This window comes from Saccoglossus kowalevskii, chromosome 7 (genome assembly GCF_978046115.1).
Source record: "Saccoglossus kowalevskii chromosome 7, keSacKowa6.1, whole genome shotgun sequence".
In the NCBI taxonomy this organism is placed as follows: Eukaryota; Metazoa; Hemichordata; class Enteropneusta; family Harrimaniidae; genus Saccoglossus; species Saccoglossus kowalevskii.
The window spans coordinates 15,189,327-15,210,866 of record NC_140647.1 but is presented as its reverse complement, the minus strand read 5'-3'; the positions used below and the strand labels follow the sequence as shown (position 1 = coordinate 15,210,866).

The 21,540-nt window shown below is 33.1% G+C and overlaps 1 protein-coding gene across 1 annotated transcript; it reads left to right on the top strand.

Moving 5' to 3' along the window:
- LOC100373112 (inositol polyphosphate 1-phosphatase-like) lies at positions 1–21,223 on the top strand. The gene is made up of 5 exons (XM_002733840.3): positions 1–231; positions 6,648–6,888; positions 7,519–7,783; positions 12,662–12,836; positions 15,134–21,223. The coding sequence occupies exons 2-5, from the start codon at positions 6,685–6,687 to the stop codon at positions 15,639–15,641; spliced, it is 1,152 nt and encodes a 383-aa protein (XP_002733886.1). The 5' UTR covers positions 1–231; positions 6,648–6,684; the 3' UTR covers positions 15,642–21,223.
- Positions 21,224–21,540: the final 317 nt, after the last annotated feature.

Sequence of the window (21,540 nt, the reverse complement as noted above, 5' to 3'; positions counted from 1 at the left end):
TCACGTGGGGTCACTAACTGGTTGTACTTCCGGGTCAGGCACGCAGAACCTGATGACGTAGTACACAGGCGTATTTACACAAGCTGGATTGTTTGAAAATCTAAAATTGTAATTACTGCCTGATCCTATTTAAAATCAAATGATCAAACATGAATAGTAATTGAGCAAACACAGACGAGGGGGGGAGTCAGCTCTAAGAGCTCTTCAAGGATCGCCATCTCTCGCCATAAGGTAATTGCTATTTTATCATTAGGTAGTCGATTGTTAGTAGTGAAATTGGTGTCATTTACGGTTGTTTACATTGCTCGTTTTCCTGGAGATCTGTGGTTGCATGAACACTCCATTTCTGGAGCGTATAAAAGACAACTAACACATATTACTAGTTTTTTTTTTTTTTTTTTTTTTTTTCTTATTCGTTTTTTTATTAGATTAACGCTTTTTCTCAAACTAAAAATAAAATGTCCATTCATTACGCTAATATAATCATTACTATTTGTGAAAAGTAATTAATATTCAATATTAAATGAAAAATTGTTTTTCAAGGCTATTTTAATATAAATAGGCATTATTTTCAGATGAGATTGTATTTAAATGACAAATTATGGCAATATACTCGGACAATCTTTTGCTAGAACTGTTTTGTCCAAAATTAGCCACAATAATATGTAATCAACATAAAATTATTAATACTACCAGAAGTTATGTAATGAAGAAGTTATTATGTAATGTCAAACGATAAAGAAATCAGGCTATACTGTGTATAACAAATGTTGTTGTGTCAAGTAGGTTGATAACATTTGTCGATAACATATATTTGTACATAATTCTATTTGGCTTGAAAAAGAAAGAGCAACACATTATCAAGAGTTCCATCATTAAAAATAGTCAGTGCTTCAGTTGATTTATAGACATCTCGACCCAACAATTTCTCGACCCAAGACACCTCGACCCAAATTGGACATCTCGACCCAGACACCCTGGGCAGCTCGACCCACCGCATCGACGCGAACCTCTATCTAGTTGAACGTTGATAATGTTGCCCTTCGAAAAAATATAAAATTCTCGCGATCCTGTGTATTGTGCTGTATATGAATGCTGTGTTTGAATGAACGACATCTACATGTATTGATTTGAAACATTGAACACAGGGAACATGATCGAATTGATTTAATATTTAGCCAATCTTGAATAACACACGCGGTGCTTCAAATATAAGTCTGCATGTCTACAAGATAAAAACAAATACTACTGTAGTAGTTTGTTAACGCCATTTCACGCCCTTTGTTACGTGTCAATATTAGTGGCAACACGTTTCGGTGTCACCTCCTTGAAGAATAACTTATCACCCATTAAGCGCAATGGATCAATTCAAAAATGACGTCACTTTCAGGGGTCGCGTGCTGTGAAGTGAACAGCAAAAGCAGCAAAAAATAATAAATCAGTGAAACAAACACTGTGGTCTAGGCGCACTGGGAAAAGTACGACGCTGTTGGGATTGGGTTGAGACGACGGGTCGTCTGAAATAGGTGGGTCGAGATGTCTAGGGGTCTTGGGTCGAGATGTCCAATGAAAAATGGGTCGAGATGTCCAGCACCCCTTCAGTTATTCAACAAATCATTATATCTCTGAAATTATTGCATGAACCAGGTTCTTGTCATAGGGTGATATAATCTTTTGAAGCTCTCTGCTATAGATAAAATTGCAAATGAGTGATTTATATCTTCAATTTTTATTCTTTGTGTAAATAACCCAACAAACAAGAATACACAAAATTTACCTCAGATAAATGCCAGTCTACCCTTGTGGATAGTTACTGCTGATATATTATGAAATTTACTCATTATTCAGAGTTTAAATCATTTTTTGATATTTTGTTGCTGAAACTTCTGTATGATTTTATTCAGTGTTCAGTGGCCATTTTTATTTTTTTTTTTATTTTCAGTGCTTCCTACCCTTTCTCAGACATTTTGTTGAATGACTATTTTGTTGAAACTTGAATATATTGTTATTCAAGTATTAAAATACCAGAAAATGTTGTATGAATTTAAGGAAATACCATGTGTAATTGCCAGTTGTGTAAAAAAAAAAAAATGATGTTTGGGGATCTGCAAGAACGAAAAGCCAGTTTTCTAGTAGGTCACTCATCATTCAGATTAAATTACATCAAAAGTTTGTTTTGTTGAAAGGTAATGGTGATCTTTAGACTTTAATGTTGATAACTCTCTTATATCTAGTAGTTATAAATTGATACCATTTTGCTGTGCATTTATTGTATTGTAAAAAAATAAGAGGTTCAATGTCATCAATATTTGGTGGTTTGTTGATGTTAAAAAAGTATAATAGTGTGTTTCACCAGAGTTAATTCACACATCCATAGGTGTCATTCATTTACCCAAAGACACTGTATACAATTCTTTGTGACATACTTCCTGTCTCAGTACCGTGACTGTCTATGGGGAAACCGATAAGTGTTCAAGGACACCAGACAAACACCATATTTGGAACATAATTTGCAGTAAATCATGTGCTATCAACAACCTGATAAAAGCTGTGGTTTTCTTACTTTGGGTCTTTGAAAATCATTTCTCCTATACCACAGGCAATTGTGAGCAATGATTCCATTAATTTGTACCACATTGTGTAAAACTTAAATAACAATAATTTTGAGTTTTGATGAAATGGTCATTTGACAAAATGGACTTTCAATGAAATGTAGTGTAGACACCTCTCAGACACTCTTTCATTGATTCTATTTGTATTTAGTACATATACCAGGCATAATTATGGTATGAATGTTCCTTTTCGTTGTTTTCATTCTTATGAATTTTATGACTGACTGGCAGTCGTTTTTGTCCAGAAAAACAGAAATCAAAAAATTTGAACATGTCATTAACCGGATTCTGGGCATGCCTGAACTAATTTTATTCAAACTTGGTATAGACAACAAATAATATTTTATATTGTAAATTGTTCAATTGGTGGTCACGTCGGTTTTATTTTTCTGTGGTTTTAAGCACACAACTGTTCAGCATCATTCAGCTGCAAATTCTGTGGTTTAACATTTAGACTTCCAATTGCAGCAATTGCCCAAAATTAGATATTGAAATGCACATTTGCAAAGTTTGGGTAGGAGTGTGCTACTAAAAGCTGACAAGGTAGTTTGTTACAGAAAGTTTTGTAACCAGACATTTTTTTTTTATTTATGTCAGCACATGTGCTACTAATAGAGAAATTGTGATATTTTAAAAACATAAAACAATTTATCTTTTCAGTGGCCAATAGCACGTAAGCTTTTGCATTACTAACTGCAGATTTTAGAGTTCTTTGTAAACATACTTGACAGAACTATTATCATTCAAGGCCTGAAAATATATACACAAATACTTTATTTTAACTGCTACTGGAATATTAACACCTGTTAACTATACGCTGTTTCTGTAGATTGGTAAGCATGGCATGTCATGATTGCTAATATTTTTCTATTTTTTTCATCTGATAATAATTAAAGTATGACACTGTACACATTTATGTTTAAACAGATTGTGCAAAGTTTGTCAAATGAACTAGTTTTTAAGCAATTGCGAAGTTAATTCACATATATAAATTGTAGCCGTCGCATTGATTTTTGACCTCGATCATAATTAGACTTGATACATGCGCATTTGCAGTGAAATTATACATTTGTACAACATAATAGCACATTTGAGGGAACTCAGAAGAGGTCAATAGAGCAAATATAGTATTACATATAGGTTGTAGGTGCACTATATATTTATTTTTTTGAGATCATATCCTACTGGCTGTCTTTCTCTGAAATCAACCAAATAAAGTGACTACATGTGTTGTACCTTCACTTTTAAACTCACAATCTCTGTGATTTTATATTGATTCCAAAAATGAAACTAAAATTATTGACTTGAACTCATTCACAATGACTGATTTGAAATTATCACCATGCCGATATCCTAACAATTAGAATCCAAAAGAATGACAAGTGTTGCACACGAATAATCAATCATGTCAAGTCTAGTGTGAGAAAAAAAAAATCAATTGACTATGCCAAAGTAAAATGCTAGATATTGGATCCCTCAGGGTTTGTGAAATACTTTGTGGCACAATGCATGTTGTTTTTCAGCTGATGTTACCTGATGTGCACGCCATGTATATTTCAATCACTGAATTATATTGTGTAATGAACAGGCTATTGGTGATGAATTTCATGTCTTACTCACATGTAAAAATAGTCAATTGTACATACTCATACTAAATTTGCTCAATTAGTAATTTATGATGACAACATTTGCAAGTTATCAATCTTAAGAAATTTGCTTGCCAGGCACCAAAGATAGCTTCGTTGTCAATGGCTTGGGAAAATGTATTTATTTTAAATTATTTCTAAGTTTAGTTTAGTTTATTTTTGTTAATATTAAATTTTGCATTGAATAAAATATCTATTTATCTATCTATTATATTTGAATCATAATGATAGTAATATTATTTGATTCATCTATAAATTGTTTTTCTGTGGAAGTGGTGACCATGTTTAACTTATTTACATACTGAATATTATGCAAACCTGAACAATTAAGTTGTAGTGGAAGACACAAAAAAACTATGCTCCTAAAAATACCATATTTACTCTATTAGAAGCACATCGACAATACAATGTAGAAGTGTATATAATCTTACAATTGCATTTATTGCAGGGGAGTATGAAAATGAAAAGATTTATATATTTTTTTTTTCTTACATGTATAGAACCGAACTAAGTAAAATACAATTCTGAATCCGCCCCTGTGTTGTATACTGAATTGTTGATACATTATTTTATGTTGACCTTAAAAACACCTGGTTTTTACATAAGCACATATGCTACGAGTTGTATAATAATATGATACAGGTATATATAATATGCTATTAATCAGACCATGTCTACAATACATTTTAACTACCGGGTATCTTACTGTGTATTTTTGACAGCTGTTGCTTGAAAACCAAACAAGAATAGAAACTATTTCCAATTAATTTGTTTTTTTTCTCCTCCTATTTTCCATATATTCTCTGAGGCTCTTAACCTATTTGTCTATCAGGTTGCTGCAATGTCAACATTCATTCAGAAAGCTACATTACTAATGAGCTGGCTATGCTGCTATTAAATACGTTACGATGTTAGTTTCGCAGTGGCTCACTTGTAAATCTCCCTTTCCTACATTATTGCATTTTCTCTATGTGTTATATATCAAATTTGCTTTATTAGATTTACATATGAACCAACAATTGCATTTGCTGTGTACTGAATTGTTGAATTATATTTCTTATTTTGACTCGTAGGAACATCTCTACAATTTACATATGCACAAGTACTACTAATAGAGTAAATACAATATACGTTTTATAATGTAAATTACTTTATTTTGGCTGGAATTAATTTTCACTAAAAGGCATTTGGGCTTATTTTTTTGAATTTTATTTTTTTGAATATAAAATACTGTAGATTTATTACACACAGTAGGAATTTATTACACATTGAAGGAATGAATCAGTGAATATAAAATCCAGTGTATTTTTTCAACTCACCACAAATCAGTGAAAATAAACTTCATACAAAACAACCAAAATGTCTTTTCATTGAAAAAATAATTCCCCTAACAAATAAATAAAGTACTTTACAGTACAATAAAAAAAGAATTTTTTCGGGATTTTATTTCACTGATCGATTCTTGCACAGCAAACTTTGCTTTACTAATAAATGGAAAAATAGTTACCAACTTGAATTTTTGGTGTTGCTGGGACAATTCTCAGTGACTATGTTTTGAGAAGTAAGAGGTACATTCTGTGGTTAACCTTTTTATGTTCACGAGATTTTAGTTTGGCTATCAGTGAAATAAGCGAAAATAAAATCAAGTTAATAATTAATCCTTATACAGATAATTCTATAATGGTTTTAGCATGTTCATCAAATGTTATTTTATAATATTAACAGGCTGAAAACAAACATCTTCAAATCTTCTTCAAACTCAATATGCAGTGTTTTAACATGTAATGATAAAAGAGAATATTGAATGTTTAACAATTTCTCTGCAAATACATTTTTACAAATACACACTTCATCAATTTTCAAGACATCAATTACTTGGGTAATTGCAAGTCAGCGTAATTCATCACGACAGAAGTCTGACTGCCATTATATCATGAGTGTTGTTAAGCTTTAATGCACCTACCCAGAATACTTAGTGATGGGCTATTCCATTCTTTAGGTGGGTGGATGGCTGGTAATGACAGAGGGATATAAACTAATACTCTTACCATACGCACACATACATACAAAAAATTAAATATGAATAAATAATACTGAAAAAAACGGTAATCAAAGCTGACACCAAGGTAGTGCTTCTTAAAAAAAAAATACTCTGCAATTGTCTACCCCATCAATCCCTTCTATCCCATGGTCCCTCAGTTGAAAGTGGAATGTACTTTTTTAACATGGCTGTAATAAAATTCTATCTAGTGTATCTAGTTTTTTCTGTGTGATTGATATGTCGTCATTGAAACAAATTCCTTGTGGCAGTTTTCCTTTCTAAGAAATTCATATCAAATTACCTCTCCAAAACATAAAATATTTATACTGTTCATTTCTTCGTCAGCAGACTGGGTTCTAGAGAAGTATTTTAGAACGACTGCAACATGGCAGATTTTCTCAGGTCTCTCGTCGCGGTGTCCGAAAAGTCTGCCAATCTAGCCCGGGCGATTCGGTCGGAACAGACATTATTTGAGCTCTTGGTTGAAGAGAAAACTGGTGAGGCGAAGAATAAACGATTCATACAGGATTTCAAGACCTTGGCAGATGTATTGATTCAAGAGATGGTCAGACATGAAATTGGAACTAAGGTAATCTTATTTATCGCTCAATAACTTTTAGATTTAGTATAATTCAGTCAGGGATCAATAAATACTCAATCAATAAATTAGTAAATCCAATAATTATCAATTAGGTTGTCTAATATAAATGATATACTGTGTATAAGCGATTAACCATTAAAAACGCAGGGGTCTGTTAGATTTCAAAACAAATCCGCACAGAATACTTTGAAAAACTAAAATAACAGGGAAAATGGCAGCCTCTATATGTGTTAATCAGAAATCTGCCATGCATTTTACATCAATTTTTTTTTTATTGAGCATCTTGACAGCTCAATGTAATATCCAATCTCTATATCATCAGAGTCGGTGAGAATCTGTCTGTCCGCTTGTTTGTGTTCAGCATGGCATCACATTGCTATAAACTTATATTAGGAAGATCAGTGGCTACACAGTCTTATTAGAGTATCACATAGTCCCGAACATGGATTATGTTTTTTGTGGAAAATGGTGTCGGTACTATATATATTTTCATTTTTGTGCAATTGGTTCACATCAAAATTCGGGAGAGGTATACAGTGACATTCAATGGCTGGAAACGTTAAACAAATATTGTTTGTCCATCTGTCCTTCCATCCGTTCATTCATCATGTTTTTCAGTTTCCAAGCATGCGAGATCACATATATGGTGAGGAAGATAACACATTTACCAATACATTGGGTGAAACCATTACTGTAGGGGTGAAAGCTACCAAAGAAGAAACATCAACTCTTCTATCAATTGCATTGGATGGTAACACTGCAGCGGCTGATATACTGGCTTCTGTGATACATGAAGACATACAACATGTGGAAGATGAAAAAGTGCAGAGTTGTAATCTAGATATTGAAGTTAGTTCATTGGCTGTCTGGATTGATCCTATTGGTAAGTGTTTATATTGTTTGCTCAGTTGCGATGGTTTATTTCAGGGTTTCAAGTTGATGGTTTGATGTCCCTTCTTCTGTCTGTTGGCGTAAATAAACCACTAAAAGGTCACATGCATGCCCAATGGGACGAATGGAAAGCGCAAAGCCCCAACTAAGCAGACTGTAGTGGAATGGGTCGTCGCATTATGGGATAAAGTTCCGTCTCAAACTGTCATAAAGTCTTTCAAAAAGACTGGTATATCTAACGCTGTTGATGGCACTGAAAATAACCTGGTTTATGAAGATCTTGAGACAGATGAAGAGCTTGGTGAAGAGATTGCTGATGTATTCTTCATTCACGACAAAGATTTTCTTGCCGTGACATCGTGTAGAAACTTTCATACACAAAACCAACGGCCCTTTTCAGGGCCACCACATCCTCCCAAAAGAGTATACCGTTTACAAAAAGATATGATGTATGTTTTTGTTTATTCGAATGTGTGTGATATTTTTTTTTGCCCCGTGGTGCCCCATTGTTTATGCGCCTGAAGTATTGCGTGCATCTCATTAACCCTTGACATGTCTAATTTGCATATCCCAGCACCATGTTATTTTAGATTCAGCCAATTGTTTGCAATAGAAGCCGCACCCCAAGTTTTAGTAATTTAACTAGAAAGGCAGAGTTTCACTTTTTACCTTGCCCGTACCATCAAAGATGGAAGGGAAAGGTATATTAAGGGACAAATTTTGTCCGGCGTTGTCGTTGTTGTCGTCGTCGTCGTTAATAATTGTTATTGTGTGCATAATAACTTTACTAATTCTATTCCAAACTTTATCAAACTTGGTCACCTTATTCATCAGTATAAAGTCTTCCCTGAGTTTGAACAACAGATGTCCTGTATGAAAATATCATGCAAAAATTGAGAAAATCTGATAAAATATTTTGACTGTTTCTACTTGACTGATCACTGGTGATACACATCAAAGGTCACTGATCTCAGTGGAAATATGCATTGTTGTATGTGTTCAATGAAGCAAATGATTTATCTTGTAATAATATCCTTGGTAATGTATCTCAGAATCCCATACTGGGTTGCAAAACCAACTCATGGAGAGATTGCACAGTCTGATACACATTTGCAAACCTACCAATAAAATCTTTACAGAAAACAAGATGTCAGAAAATCAATATAAGCACTCCTATGAACTGGGTGCCTAACTTTGATCAAGATCTGAAGCTAATAGAAAATATGTTTAGTTCAAAGTTATCAAATCAAAAACAATACATAAAAAATACATTAAAAGCAAAATATTTCATCCACATTTTAAAAAGAAAACTATTCTAAAATATATGTATTCTGTATTTGACAAACAGTTCATTCGACAAATGAAAACTCACAGGAATATGTTTCAGCTATTAGAACAGAATGATAGAGTTTTTATAATACTAGTTTAAAAAACACACTTCAAAGATTGCAGTGTTTGAAGATGTAGATTCTCAGGAGGCAACAGTACTGTTGACTTCTCCCTCCACTGAACACCAACTAACTATTTAAGTTGATTTGCATACAAAGCAGAGCTTGCAACATGATAGCTATTCATAAAGGGTGTTTTTTTTACTTTTCATATAATACAGTAGTCACACAATGAGGCAGTTCATATTTGTCTCAGTAAATCATTAATTTTTGACAGACACCTGTACAAAATACTTGGACTAAAGCCAGCTAAAATTTTCTGTTATCTTGCATGTTTTATGAATCTATTCACATCTAAATGCAGCACTTTTTTTTTTGCAATGAGACATTTGTTTTTATACTAAAATATCTGAATTACTTTGAATAAAGCTGGAAATTATGTCCCTTAAAATAATTAAACAAATAAGGCACCAATGTTTTTGTAAGATATTTACATCTTTTAAGGACATTCGGTAGACTGATTCCCCACTGTTGGTTCAACCCCAAAACTTGTTTGTATTCAAAATTAATTATGACAATGCATATTTATATTGAATCAAACTATGATACAGGGAATTATATTATATAACAAAGGGCAAAGTCACCAGAGTTCAACTATGTTTAATTTAGGCCGTGGCTACAAATATGAATTTTACGGTAATTATTATTCTAAATGTATTGCTGAAATCTGTTTAATTTTCACAACTCAAATTTTTCAGAATTTGCTGGTTTACTGGCATTTGTGAGGAAAAAATGTTACCATAGTTTTTACTTTACTTAGTAAAAAATTATCTCATAATTATGCAAATATCTTACCTTGTGTTGTGCAGAAACCAGTCTTAATGTCCATTTGTATCTCTATAACAGGGTGGTCTGATTCTAATTTTCTGTTCACTGTGAGATCTCACATAATGCCTGAAAGACGCGGTTTGAGCTTCTGCCGCAATAACCGGTTTGACTTTGAAATTGAATTTCTCTTTTTTTATAGTTTAATATTGAAATTCCTATCTTTCAGAGAGGAATAAGGTATCCAAGATATTTATACTTCATCTAAATTGTCATTATCGATTGTGTATAGCACATTACTGAGTTTGGAAATAGCCAAAACAATATTTTCATATTTGTTGAATCCATGCAATGTTTTGACTCCACTACAACCTCTGTTTGTCCTGTTTCTATGGTGATTTCATGGATAACACAAGATCTCGCATGTGAACAGAAAATGGTCAATTTTTTTAAGTATTCTTTGATACTGAACATATAGGATCGATAGGGAAAATTGTTACCGGTAATTGAAATAATTAACATATTCTATCATATAGTTTATAATTCAGCCCGATTATTTTCTCTTCCAATTTCATGTTGTACATTGCGATACCACGCGTTATACTGTGGTTGACTTTTGGCTGGTCCCCACATTAAAGATATTTGTGTTAAATTTAAATTTAGAATAACAATTTTATAAACTATTTTAGTTAAGATTAGGTGTGGTTGAGATGTAATCTGAATTTTTCACATTATAAATGTTGGTCTTTATGCCCTATGCTGGTAGAGATTTTGAATTTAAAAATAGCCAAAATACATACAACTTTTTTTCACTTCCCATTATTAAGTTTTTTTTATATCACATCTCTTAGTGAAGGTGACAAGATATGATATAAAAATACTTAATGACTAAGAAGAAGAAACAAGAAAATAAAAACAACAATAAAAGAAATATAGAATTTAAAAAAAAAATGGAGCCTATATCTACATTAGATTGATGTTTATTATGGTATAAATGGGGTCAATGACCTTTTGGTGTCGCTTATGGTGAGTTGTTAATGACCTTCAAATAAAAAATAAAAATCTGTTTTCAGATGACACAGCATAATGACCCCTACATGGTGAAGGATGTTTTTGACTTCCGTGTGCGAAGCACAAAAGGGAGTCTTTGCAGTTACCCTGTCTGTATGTCTGTATGTATGTATGTCTGTATGTATGTATGTATGTCACTTTTTTTGTTCCACCGTTATCTCAAAAACCACTAATCAAATTTTGGTGAAACTTGGTACATAGATGCTCTGAGATAATGCGAAGAGTTGATTTGGTTTTGGTAAAAATTCATGAATATTAATTACCTAATTTGCATGATAATTAGCTGATTTTTAGCTGTTCCATGACTGTTCTACTGATATCTGAAGAACCATTCATTGGATTTTGATGAAACTTGGCACATGGATGCTCTGAACTAGTGCGCAGATTTGATTAGTTTTGGGTAAAGATCTATGAATATTAATTACCTAATTTGCATAATAATTAACTGATTTGAAGCTGTTCCATGACTGTTCCACTGATATTTGAAGAACCACTCATTGGATTTCGATGAAACTTGGCACATGGATACTCTGAACTAATGCGCAGATTTGATTAGTTTTGGGTAAAGACCTGTTTATATTAATTACCTAATTTGCATAATGATTAATCAATTTCCGGCTTTGAATTCCACTGATATCTCAAGTACTAATCATCACATTTCAATTAAACTTACATAGATGTCATATGACACTGCACAGACCTGATAGTTTTTAGGGTAATATCAGTACATATTAATTACCTAATTTGCATAATTAATTAATTTTCATCTTTTGATATTTCAAGTAGTAATGATCACGTTTCAATGAAATTTGGTACATAGTTACTTGAGGACTGTGCAGACCCCTAATCAGTTTTGGGGTAAATATTTGTGCATATTAATCGCCTTATTAGCATAATTAGTAAATTTTCACCTGATACAAATGTATCTCAGGTACTAATCATCACATTTCAATGAGACTTGCGACATAGATCTTCTAGGACTATGCAGAACCCTGATTAATTTTGGGATAAATAATTGTGCATATTAATTACCTAATTTGCATAATTACATAGTTAATTTTTTTGCTGTTTTATGGCTGTTGCACTGTCTAAAAAACCACTCATTGGATTTTAATGAAACTTTTAAAGGGTACCCATCACATTTCAATGAACCTAGGACTATACACCATATTAGTTTTTGGTAAATATTTATGCTTCTTAATCACCTAATTAACATAATTTATTAATACTGATATCTCAAGTATTGATCATCACATTTGAGTAAAACTTGGTACATAAATGCTCTAGGACATCTGACAGCCTGATTAATTTTGGGTTAAAATCTGTTTATATTAATTCTCTAATTAGCATAATAATTAATAATTTTTTGGTTCTAATCACGTTTCAATGAAACTTGGTACATTGTGCAGACCTCATTAGTTTTACACTTAAATCTGTTCATATTAGTTACCTTATTTGCATAATTAGTTTTCTGCGTTTCCATCAATATATCAAGTTCAAGTAATTTTGAATTAATTTTTAATGTGTCTCCAATACTCTCAGCACACAGGAGTTCTTTCTAAGCTTTCTTTGATTATATATTTCAGATTCCACTGCAGAATATATTAAAGGTGTATCTGATGCTGTAGATGTCAATGGTATATATGCAGAAGGTTTACAGTGTGTCACTGTACTTATTGGTGTGTATGATATGACTACAGGGTTACCAGTTATTGGTGTTATCAACCAACCATTCCAGTTTTATGATTCCACCACTTTAAAGTAAGTTTTCAACTTTCTTTATACATATTAGGATGTGATTTGCATATGGGTGCGGTTAGCATACAGGTTTGATTTGAATATATGTGAAATTTGCATTATGGGTGAGATTGGGGCTGTGATTTGCATTATGGGTGAGATTGAGGCTGTGATTTGCATTATGGGTGAGATTGAGGCTGTGAGTTGCATATGGCTGAGATTGAGGCAGTTATTTGCATATTGATGTGATCAAAGCTATGATATTTATATGGGTGAGATTGAGGCTGTGATTTGCATATGGGTGAGATTGAGGCTGTGATTTGCATATGGGTGAGATTGAGACTGATTTGCATATGGCTGAGATTGAGGCAGTTACATGTATGTGCATATAGATGTGATCAAAGCTATGATATTTATATGGGTAAGATTGAGGCTGCGATTTGCGTATATGTGAGATTTCCATTATGGGTGTGATTGAGGCAGTTATTTGCATATTGATGTGATCAAAGCCGTGATTTGCATATGGGTGAGATTGAGACTGTGATTTGCTGATAACGATTTTTTCGTAATTGCACTGTCAAGGGTGAAAAGTTATAATTTACAAAAGAAAATAATTTCATCACGGAACAACGGTTACCAAGGTGTTACTCGATTCATCAAACTGACCGTCCTGTCGATTGCCAGACAAAGAAATATAAAGAAATGATTGCACTTAGGGCTATTGATGGCTAAATCGTTCTACTGTCACATCGTTTGTGCTACAGAAAAAAAAAAAAAAGCTTCTAACTTTGAAAACGGCCAGTGTATGCAAACAACATGTACACATTCGTCAGGTTTGAAAATCGAACACTTGCATGGCAATGTTTTGGTGAGCGTCTTTGAAAGTAGTACCACTGTGACGCATCGACCAATCAACGATAAGCATAAGATTGCGTGGTGGCAGAGATATATTCGTAATAGAACTATGCCTGGGAGAATGATAGAGACTGTGATTTGCATATGGGTGAGATTGAGGCTGTGATTTGCATATATGTGGGATTTGCATTCTGCGTGTGATTGAGGCTGTGATTTGCATATGGGACATGCTTTAATTTGCTTATGACACAGTCCCTCTATCCCGGTCTGGAAACGTTTGGCAGTCTGTTGTCCCAGAGCTGGTTGTGGGTAAATAAACCATTCACACCTTGAACAAGTAGCCAGGAAGCTGAGTGTACACTAACTTAAGCACTGCAATCTCAAACTGCAAACAGAACAGAACATATTACCATGATTTATCAAAATACAAACATCTGAGAGAAAAACCACATCACCAAAAAGTAAATGTACATATCTACTCTTATGAAAAACAAATATTATGGTTGAAAGCTGTTTTCCTACTATAAAACACTGGCAACACGTCAAGTAAGTTTAGTAAAACAAAAACAAAATGGCGCCCGTGAATTAATTCTAATCAGGGCAATAAAAAGTCACCCTACTCAATTCCTGGCAGTGCTAAAGAATTGATACTGCAGGATATTATTCTTAGAGACATGATGTCACCAGAATTGTAAACTACATTTTAAATATATGCTTGAAAATAAAAATAATGACACGAAAATTCGAATGGCAATGAATCGGCGAGAGGCCATCTCGCGAAAAAAACCCAGAAAAGGTGAATACCTAAATAAATATGATATGTACATACAACTACATATAGGTTTAAGCTATCCAATAAATGAAAAAAATGTTTATCTTTCTAAAATACATGACGAATAAAAGGGGCTGGCCGATAAAGGTTGTTAGAAGTGTTTCCAGTTGCGATCCCTGATGGAGTACCTCAAAAATTTATGTACAATATTCACAAATAATAAGTCAATATGCCACTATAGAAAAACTTGCCAGCTAAAGAATTGTGTTTAGCTTCAGAATATATATAAAGTATCAAAATCGATGGATTTTTCGGTTGTAAAAACACAGAATATGCAGGGAACAATGAATCGATCATTTCAATAAAATGCTCTGCTGTCAAGAGACTATGCTACGTGAAAAGCCATACCCCGAGCTGTTCGAACACTGGGGTAATTCACATCTTGGACAATAGCCGTTTCCAGACCGGGGATAGAGGGACTGTGCGTATTGGTGTGATTTGCATTTAGGTCAGGTTGGACTTTTATATAGTATGAGTCACATGTTTCACCATAGTTTTGTCAGAAAAAATGATATTGAACTAATTCATCATGAGAAATAAATCATTGGCAAATGTGTATCATTTCTGAACACTAAAAAAATTTCAAAAAGTGGATTTTTTTTCCATTTAAGATGTAAAATTTTGCATTTTTCAGATGGCGAGGACGTTACGTCTGGGGCGTTGCCTACAATGGTGTTCAACGGAATTCCTATCCCGATACCCATGCTAAACATAACAAACGGCTGAACCTACTTACAGTATTAAGTCCAAGTGAAAAACAACCAGTGAAATCAGCTGTAGTGTCTCTACCCAATGGTACCATTCAGTACGGTAGTGGTGCTGGCTACAAAGCTCTGTGTGTTACTGATAAGTTTGCTGATCTGTATATACTAAATAGAAATACAACTTTTAAATGGGATTGCTGTGCTCCACATGCCGTTATTCGGTCAATGGGGGGAGGCATGTTGGATTTGAAAAAGGCAATGAAACTTAGCGCTAATGATCCTCTGAGTAATTCTGATATTTTGTATCACAAGCCTGATGTTCTTGAGTGGACACCGGGACAGAAGTGGTCCAACAGTGGTGGTGTATTGGTGTACTGGTCTGAGGATACGGCCCGCAAAGCCATTAGTGCTCTTGTGCGTCATTTGAAGTCCAGTTAAGCACACCACTTTGAATATTCCATACTTTGTATCACAGTTTAGGATGTTCAATATTACCAGAGGTATATGACATTGGGTTTGAAACATATCTTTGCAAGGGGACATCGTATCAAGGTCCTTCTATGTTTTTCTGTAAAGTTCATACAACGGAATAATGTCTAGATATCTGTAGTGGTGTACACATGTACAGTTGAACTTTTGATTTCATACCTGAAAAAACGATGAAGCAATCTTGTGACATAGAAATGATGTAACGAGTGAAATCAATATCACTCAAAGCAACATTTCTGTTTCAATGTGTTGTTGTTCATTATGGTTTAGTCTTTGTGCATCTGCGTGTGTGTTTGTATGGAAGTAGAAGTGGAGCCAGTGGTCCGGATACACTTTGTTTTAATTGAGTTCATATCGCAACTATATTAAAAGTTAATCCAATGTGTGTCGTCACAACGACAGTAAGAAGTGTATGTGTGTGTGGATGCATCCAGAGCTGTATCTCAAACACCCCTAGACTAATTCTCTTCAAACCTCAAACATACTTATCAGATACATATTAAAAGTGACAGGACTTCTTTGTAAATCCAATGTGATATACCTCTGTCGTAAATAATCTGATGTACAATTTTAAATAACAGCGAATCACAATGGTGAATTGGCTTACTGTAAACTGTTAAATTTATTAACAACATTTGCGTTGATGTATTTTCACAAAAGTAACTGACTGCCTGTCTTAATGATGCAGTACATGGACATTTAATATGCCAAGTTGAAGCTAATCTATTCACCTGAATGTTTAAATTTGTGTGTGTTTACATATTATGGTAATTATTAACCAAATCTGTATGTTTATATGTTAATTTTATCTCACCTATTAAATTACCTTAAAACTTTACTACATCCTTGAGCCCAGTAAAATCTTCTCAATATTTCTTGATTTTCCAACTCGCAAAATTTGTCTCTTGTAACGCACTTGACACAACTTTAACAAAGACACAAACTGAGATTTATGCATTTTGTGTATGCCTTTATCAGCCCAACATGTTTCATTATAATGTGTACAGTATCTGTGCTACTAATTATACTTCATTCTTTATGGTGCTAGTATTGAGTGCCAATCATGTGATTTGAAATGTAATAATAAGAATAATAATATGATAATAATAGTATAATTTATATCATATTTGCTCTATTAGAACTTTGGTATACAGTAATTACCGTAATTATTTCTGTTTTGTTATCTTTCTGCTTTAAATATGATATTTGTCTGTCAACTCTGTAAATATGAAATCATGTTATTCCCATGGGGGAGATTTTTTGGTGGGATTCCAACATGGCTGCTAATTAAAGTTGCCTTCCTATGTTGTATGATTTGCAGAAAACCTCTCAATGAACCCTTTAAACATCATAATAGGTTTAGGTTTTGTGCAGTCCATGAGCAATGTCATCTAATATTATCAGGAATAGTCATGTGTTGAGATTTTCTCAAATTGTTCTAACGTATGTCAATGAAAATAAATATAGCTATGTGTTTGTGCTTTTCGATTAAACTTTGTTCATAGAACCTTGCTTTGAATCTCTATTGGTTCTATATTCAGTTGCTGTTGTACATTACAGAGTAAAGTAGTAATTTTTGAACCTGCTTCAAGAATCATGTACCCTACAAACAGAATCCAGAAGTCAAATTGAGAAGCATCTTTTAAAAGTAATGCAAAACAAGGTCTAAAGTGATTACAAAAATGAAAGGTATAGAAAATAATGTTTGATATATTGATTATAGACAACACGACTATTTCTGTCAAGTACATGTTAGTTTCATGCAATACTTCTATATTTAATAATTTCTTGCCATACCGTTTGATTTTATCATTTCTCTTGGTGAAAGAGCGTACTGCATATAATACTAATCGAGATTGCAACTTTAATAATATTTAAAATAACAAGCATGTATTACAAACACTGCCATAAATGTAGTCTTTCAACTTACTGTAAAACCATTTATTTTCACTGGTATTTAATTTCACTATTTCTATGTTTTTAGAGATTTAACTAAATTTTAAGTACACAAACTTTACACATACCGGTAGATTTGATTTAGCGGATTTTACTTATCTGCGAAAATATCAAATTTAAAAACCAGTGAATAATTAATGCATTTACAGTATGGTCTGAAGCCTGTGAGGATGCAACAAACTGTCATATTGCAATATTGTTTTTATCACATTAATGCATCTACCGTATTCAAGTATTTTCTTATCCACCTCTGGAAGATGACCATGGTCTGAAGCCTGTGAGGAGGCAACAAACTGTCATATTGCAATATTGTTTTTATCACATTAATGCATCTACCGTATTCAAGTATTTTCTTATCCACCTCTGGAAGATGACCATGGTCTGAAGCCTGTGAGGAGGCAACAAACTGTCATATTGCAATATTGTTTTTATCACATTAATGCATCTACCGTATTCAAGTATTTTCTTATCCACCTCTGGAAGATGACCATGGTTTGAAGCCTGTGAGGAGGCAACAAACTGTCATATTGCAATATTGTTTTTATCACTTTAGCACTTCATATTTATTTGTTCTCAAAACTAATAATGGTGGGGATGTTTCATTCTTCGTGCACCCGACTGGACTGTAAAATGACTTGCCATAGTTATTCCACAATAAACAACTGGCACCGAGAACAAACCACAGAATGAATTTGGCGAGAAATATCCTTTTTACAGGAAAATTTTTATTTCATTTTGCTGAATGATGTATATAGTCTAGTTTTATTTATTAACATTGTTTTATCAATCACAATTCAGGTATTTTTTCACTTATTCCAGGTTACCCATGGATGTGGTCACGGTTTATTTAAAAATTATTAAGGCCAGACTTTTATTATCCCTTGTTTCGCGAACCCTCCGAATATACAGGAGCCGAATATGAAATAAAAATAAAATTTTATTTCAGCGTAATTTCTCGCGGCCGCCGTATTGTAAGTACAAAAAATTACTAAAAAAAATTATTTTCATCTTAATTTTTTTTCTCCCGCCGCATAACAAATCCAAGTTGCATTTTCGTGGGAGTATCATGATCAAAGTACCGAAGTCTCGCGCAGATGAGAAACAAGATTATATATGGAATAAAATTTCATTTCTTCTCTCTGATCTCGCTTACAATTCTTTGAGAATCACACAAATCTAATAGAAAAAAAAAAATATTTTATTTTGTTTACGCCCTCAAAAAATTTGCTTTATGAAAACTTGAGAAACAAGGAATAAAAAAAGTCTGGCCTAAATAAATTAATAATTAGAAACTCAAAATGGAAAGTTGAATACAGTTAGACCAATCACATCACAACTCCATGCATGGTATACAAATATATAAATATTTACAAAAATTGACAGTTACCGCGATCCATAGGCAATTCAAAATAAGTGTACATATGTTAACTGAACATTTCGTGGATGGTTAAAAATCATAATTTTTGTATCGCCACTGTTTTCTCGTGCCTGGAGCATTGCAATGGTGTCGGATTCAACACAGTTCTGATGTTGAGAGACTGGTTTCAGCAAACACTACACAATTTCAGTACTTACAAAAATTGTGAATTTGCAGATGTAACAAAAATCCTGTATTTTATCAATTAGGCAGCATTATAATGTGTTGCTTACATCACAAAAATACTGTTATCAAATAATTATGTACCTGGTACTTTGTTGCCAATTTTAGCCATAGAGGGCAGTACTCTGTTAATCACTTCTTTATTAGCTCCGCTGTCGACTTTGTCGAGCGGAGCTTATCATATGAGTGATTGTCCGTCGTCGTCGTCGTCCGTCGTCGTCGTCGTCCGTGTCAATGTTTTACTTTTTCGACTTCTTCTTGAAAACTACAAGCCTGAATGCTTTGATACTTGGTGTATATGTACCTTGGGTAGACCTCTCTCAGATTTGTTCATTTCATGATGATATCTTCAATTCTCTAATTTTGGTGAATATTTTTGTCATTTTTAGTAAAAAGTTATATTTTCGACTTCTTGTTGAAAACCGCAAGTGCAATTGCTTTGATATTACATATATAGGTACTACATGTGGACCTCTCTCAGATTTGTTCATTTTGTAATGATATCTTTAATTCTCTAATTTTGGTGAATATTTTTGTCATTTTTGGTAAAAAGTGATATTTTCGACTTCTTGTTGAAAACCGCAAGTCCAATTGCTTTGATATTTACATATACAGGTACTACATGTCGACCTCTCTCAGATTTGTTCATTTTGTAATGATATCTTCAATTCTCTAATTTTGGTGAATATTTTTGTAATTTTTGGTAAAAAGTGATATTTTCGACCTCTTGTTGAAAACCGCAAGTCCAATTGCTTTGATATTACATATATAGGTACTACATGTGGACCTCTCTCAGATTTGTTCATTTTGTAATGATATCTTTAATTCTCTAATTTTGGTGAATATTTTTGTAATTTTTGGTAAAAAGTGATATTTTCGACTTCTTGTTGAAAACCGCAAGTCCAATTGCTTTGATATTACATATATAGGTACTACATGTGCACCTCTCTCAGATTTGTTCATTTTGTAATGATATCTTTAATTCTCTAATTTCGGTGAATATTTTTGTAATTTTTGGTAAAAAGTGATATTTTCGACTTCTTGTTGAAAACCGCAAGTCCAATTGCTTTGATATTACATATATAGGTACCGGTACTACATGTGGACCTCTCTCAGATTTGTTCATTTCATGATGATATCTTTAATTCTCTAATTTTGATGAATATTTTTGTAATTTTTGGTAAAAAGTGATATTTTCGACTTCTTGTTGAAAACCGCAAGTCCAATTGCTTTGATATATTATACATATAGGTACTACATGTGGACCTCTCTCAGATTTGTTCATTTTCTAATGATATCTTCTGTTCTTTAATTGCCATGTGCATTGCTAACAGCGGAGCTATCTCAGCCGACAGGCTGCTTGTTTTAAAATTGTAATGGTTATTTTAAAAGTGTAATTTAATAATTTTATTCAGAGATGAGAATTAAACCAAACATCTGTCAAGTGTTTATTTAATTGTTTTTAAATCAAATTTGTGTTGAATTTTCAAAGAATGTTTTATCACTTGAACGCAATTTTGTGAATGTATTGATTTTACATTTTGTATTAGTTAAAATCAATCAGTCTTTTGTGATGAATGTACACATGTACATATCAGTAAATTAAACTGCATTAGAACAATAGAAGAGGTAAAACCCAGTGCCCAATTGTTCACAAAGTAAACCTGTGTAATTTTTTCCAGATTTTTGTTCAAAGATATTTATCAAGGAGACCTGTAGCTGATATGAAATTAAGTTTGCGTTCAAATATTTCAGAAAAGTACAGCAACAAATGTTTGGCTGGAGAAACGGCTAACGCGAGTGAGCATGAAAAGATTAGGATAAGGGCTTTCATAATTTAATCATTCCAATCAGATTAATTAATTGTCTAATGTTCTTTGGTATTATCTGTAGTATAGGTGTTGTATATGCCAGATAAACAATTGTATTTATTTATATATGCCAAAAATATTAAAATATAGACATAACTATTTAATTAATATTGTACTATGTAGTTTTATTTATTTATTTATTACCTAACAGAGTGGAGCAACAAGAGCTTTCTCGACTAGTGTATTGAGGGCCACTGTAAGATTGGTATTATATGGAACCATGTCAATTTCAGGATGGTCGATTCTCCAAAATTTGATGACACGGCGACAAAAAAAAAATTATACCGGTACCTCCTCTCCTATACAGCTAAGAGCAAGAAATCTGCTGCCAAGTCGGTACAGGAAGCTAATTTCTTTTTCTTTTGCTCAAGAATGATATCCACATTGAATGAAATGATGTGGTCCCAATTGTGTCTGGTCT

Excerpts from the sequence above, each read along its gene's own strand:
- LOC100373112 (XM_002733840.3), top strand. The coding sequence starts at position 6,685 with ATGGCAGATTTTCTCAGGTCTCTCGTCGCGGTGTCCGAAAAGTCTGCC. Across the intron at positions 7,784-12,661 it reads TGTCTGGATTGATCCTATTG|ATTCCACTGCAGAATATATT; the intron begins GTAAGTGTTTAT and ends TATATATTTCAG. Across the intron at positions 12,837-15,133 it reads TATGATTCCACCACTTTAAA|ATGGCGAGGACGTTACGTCT; the intron begins GTAAGTTTTCAA and ends TGCATTTTTCAG.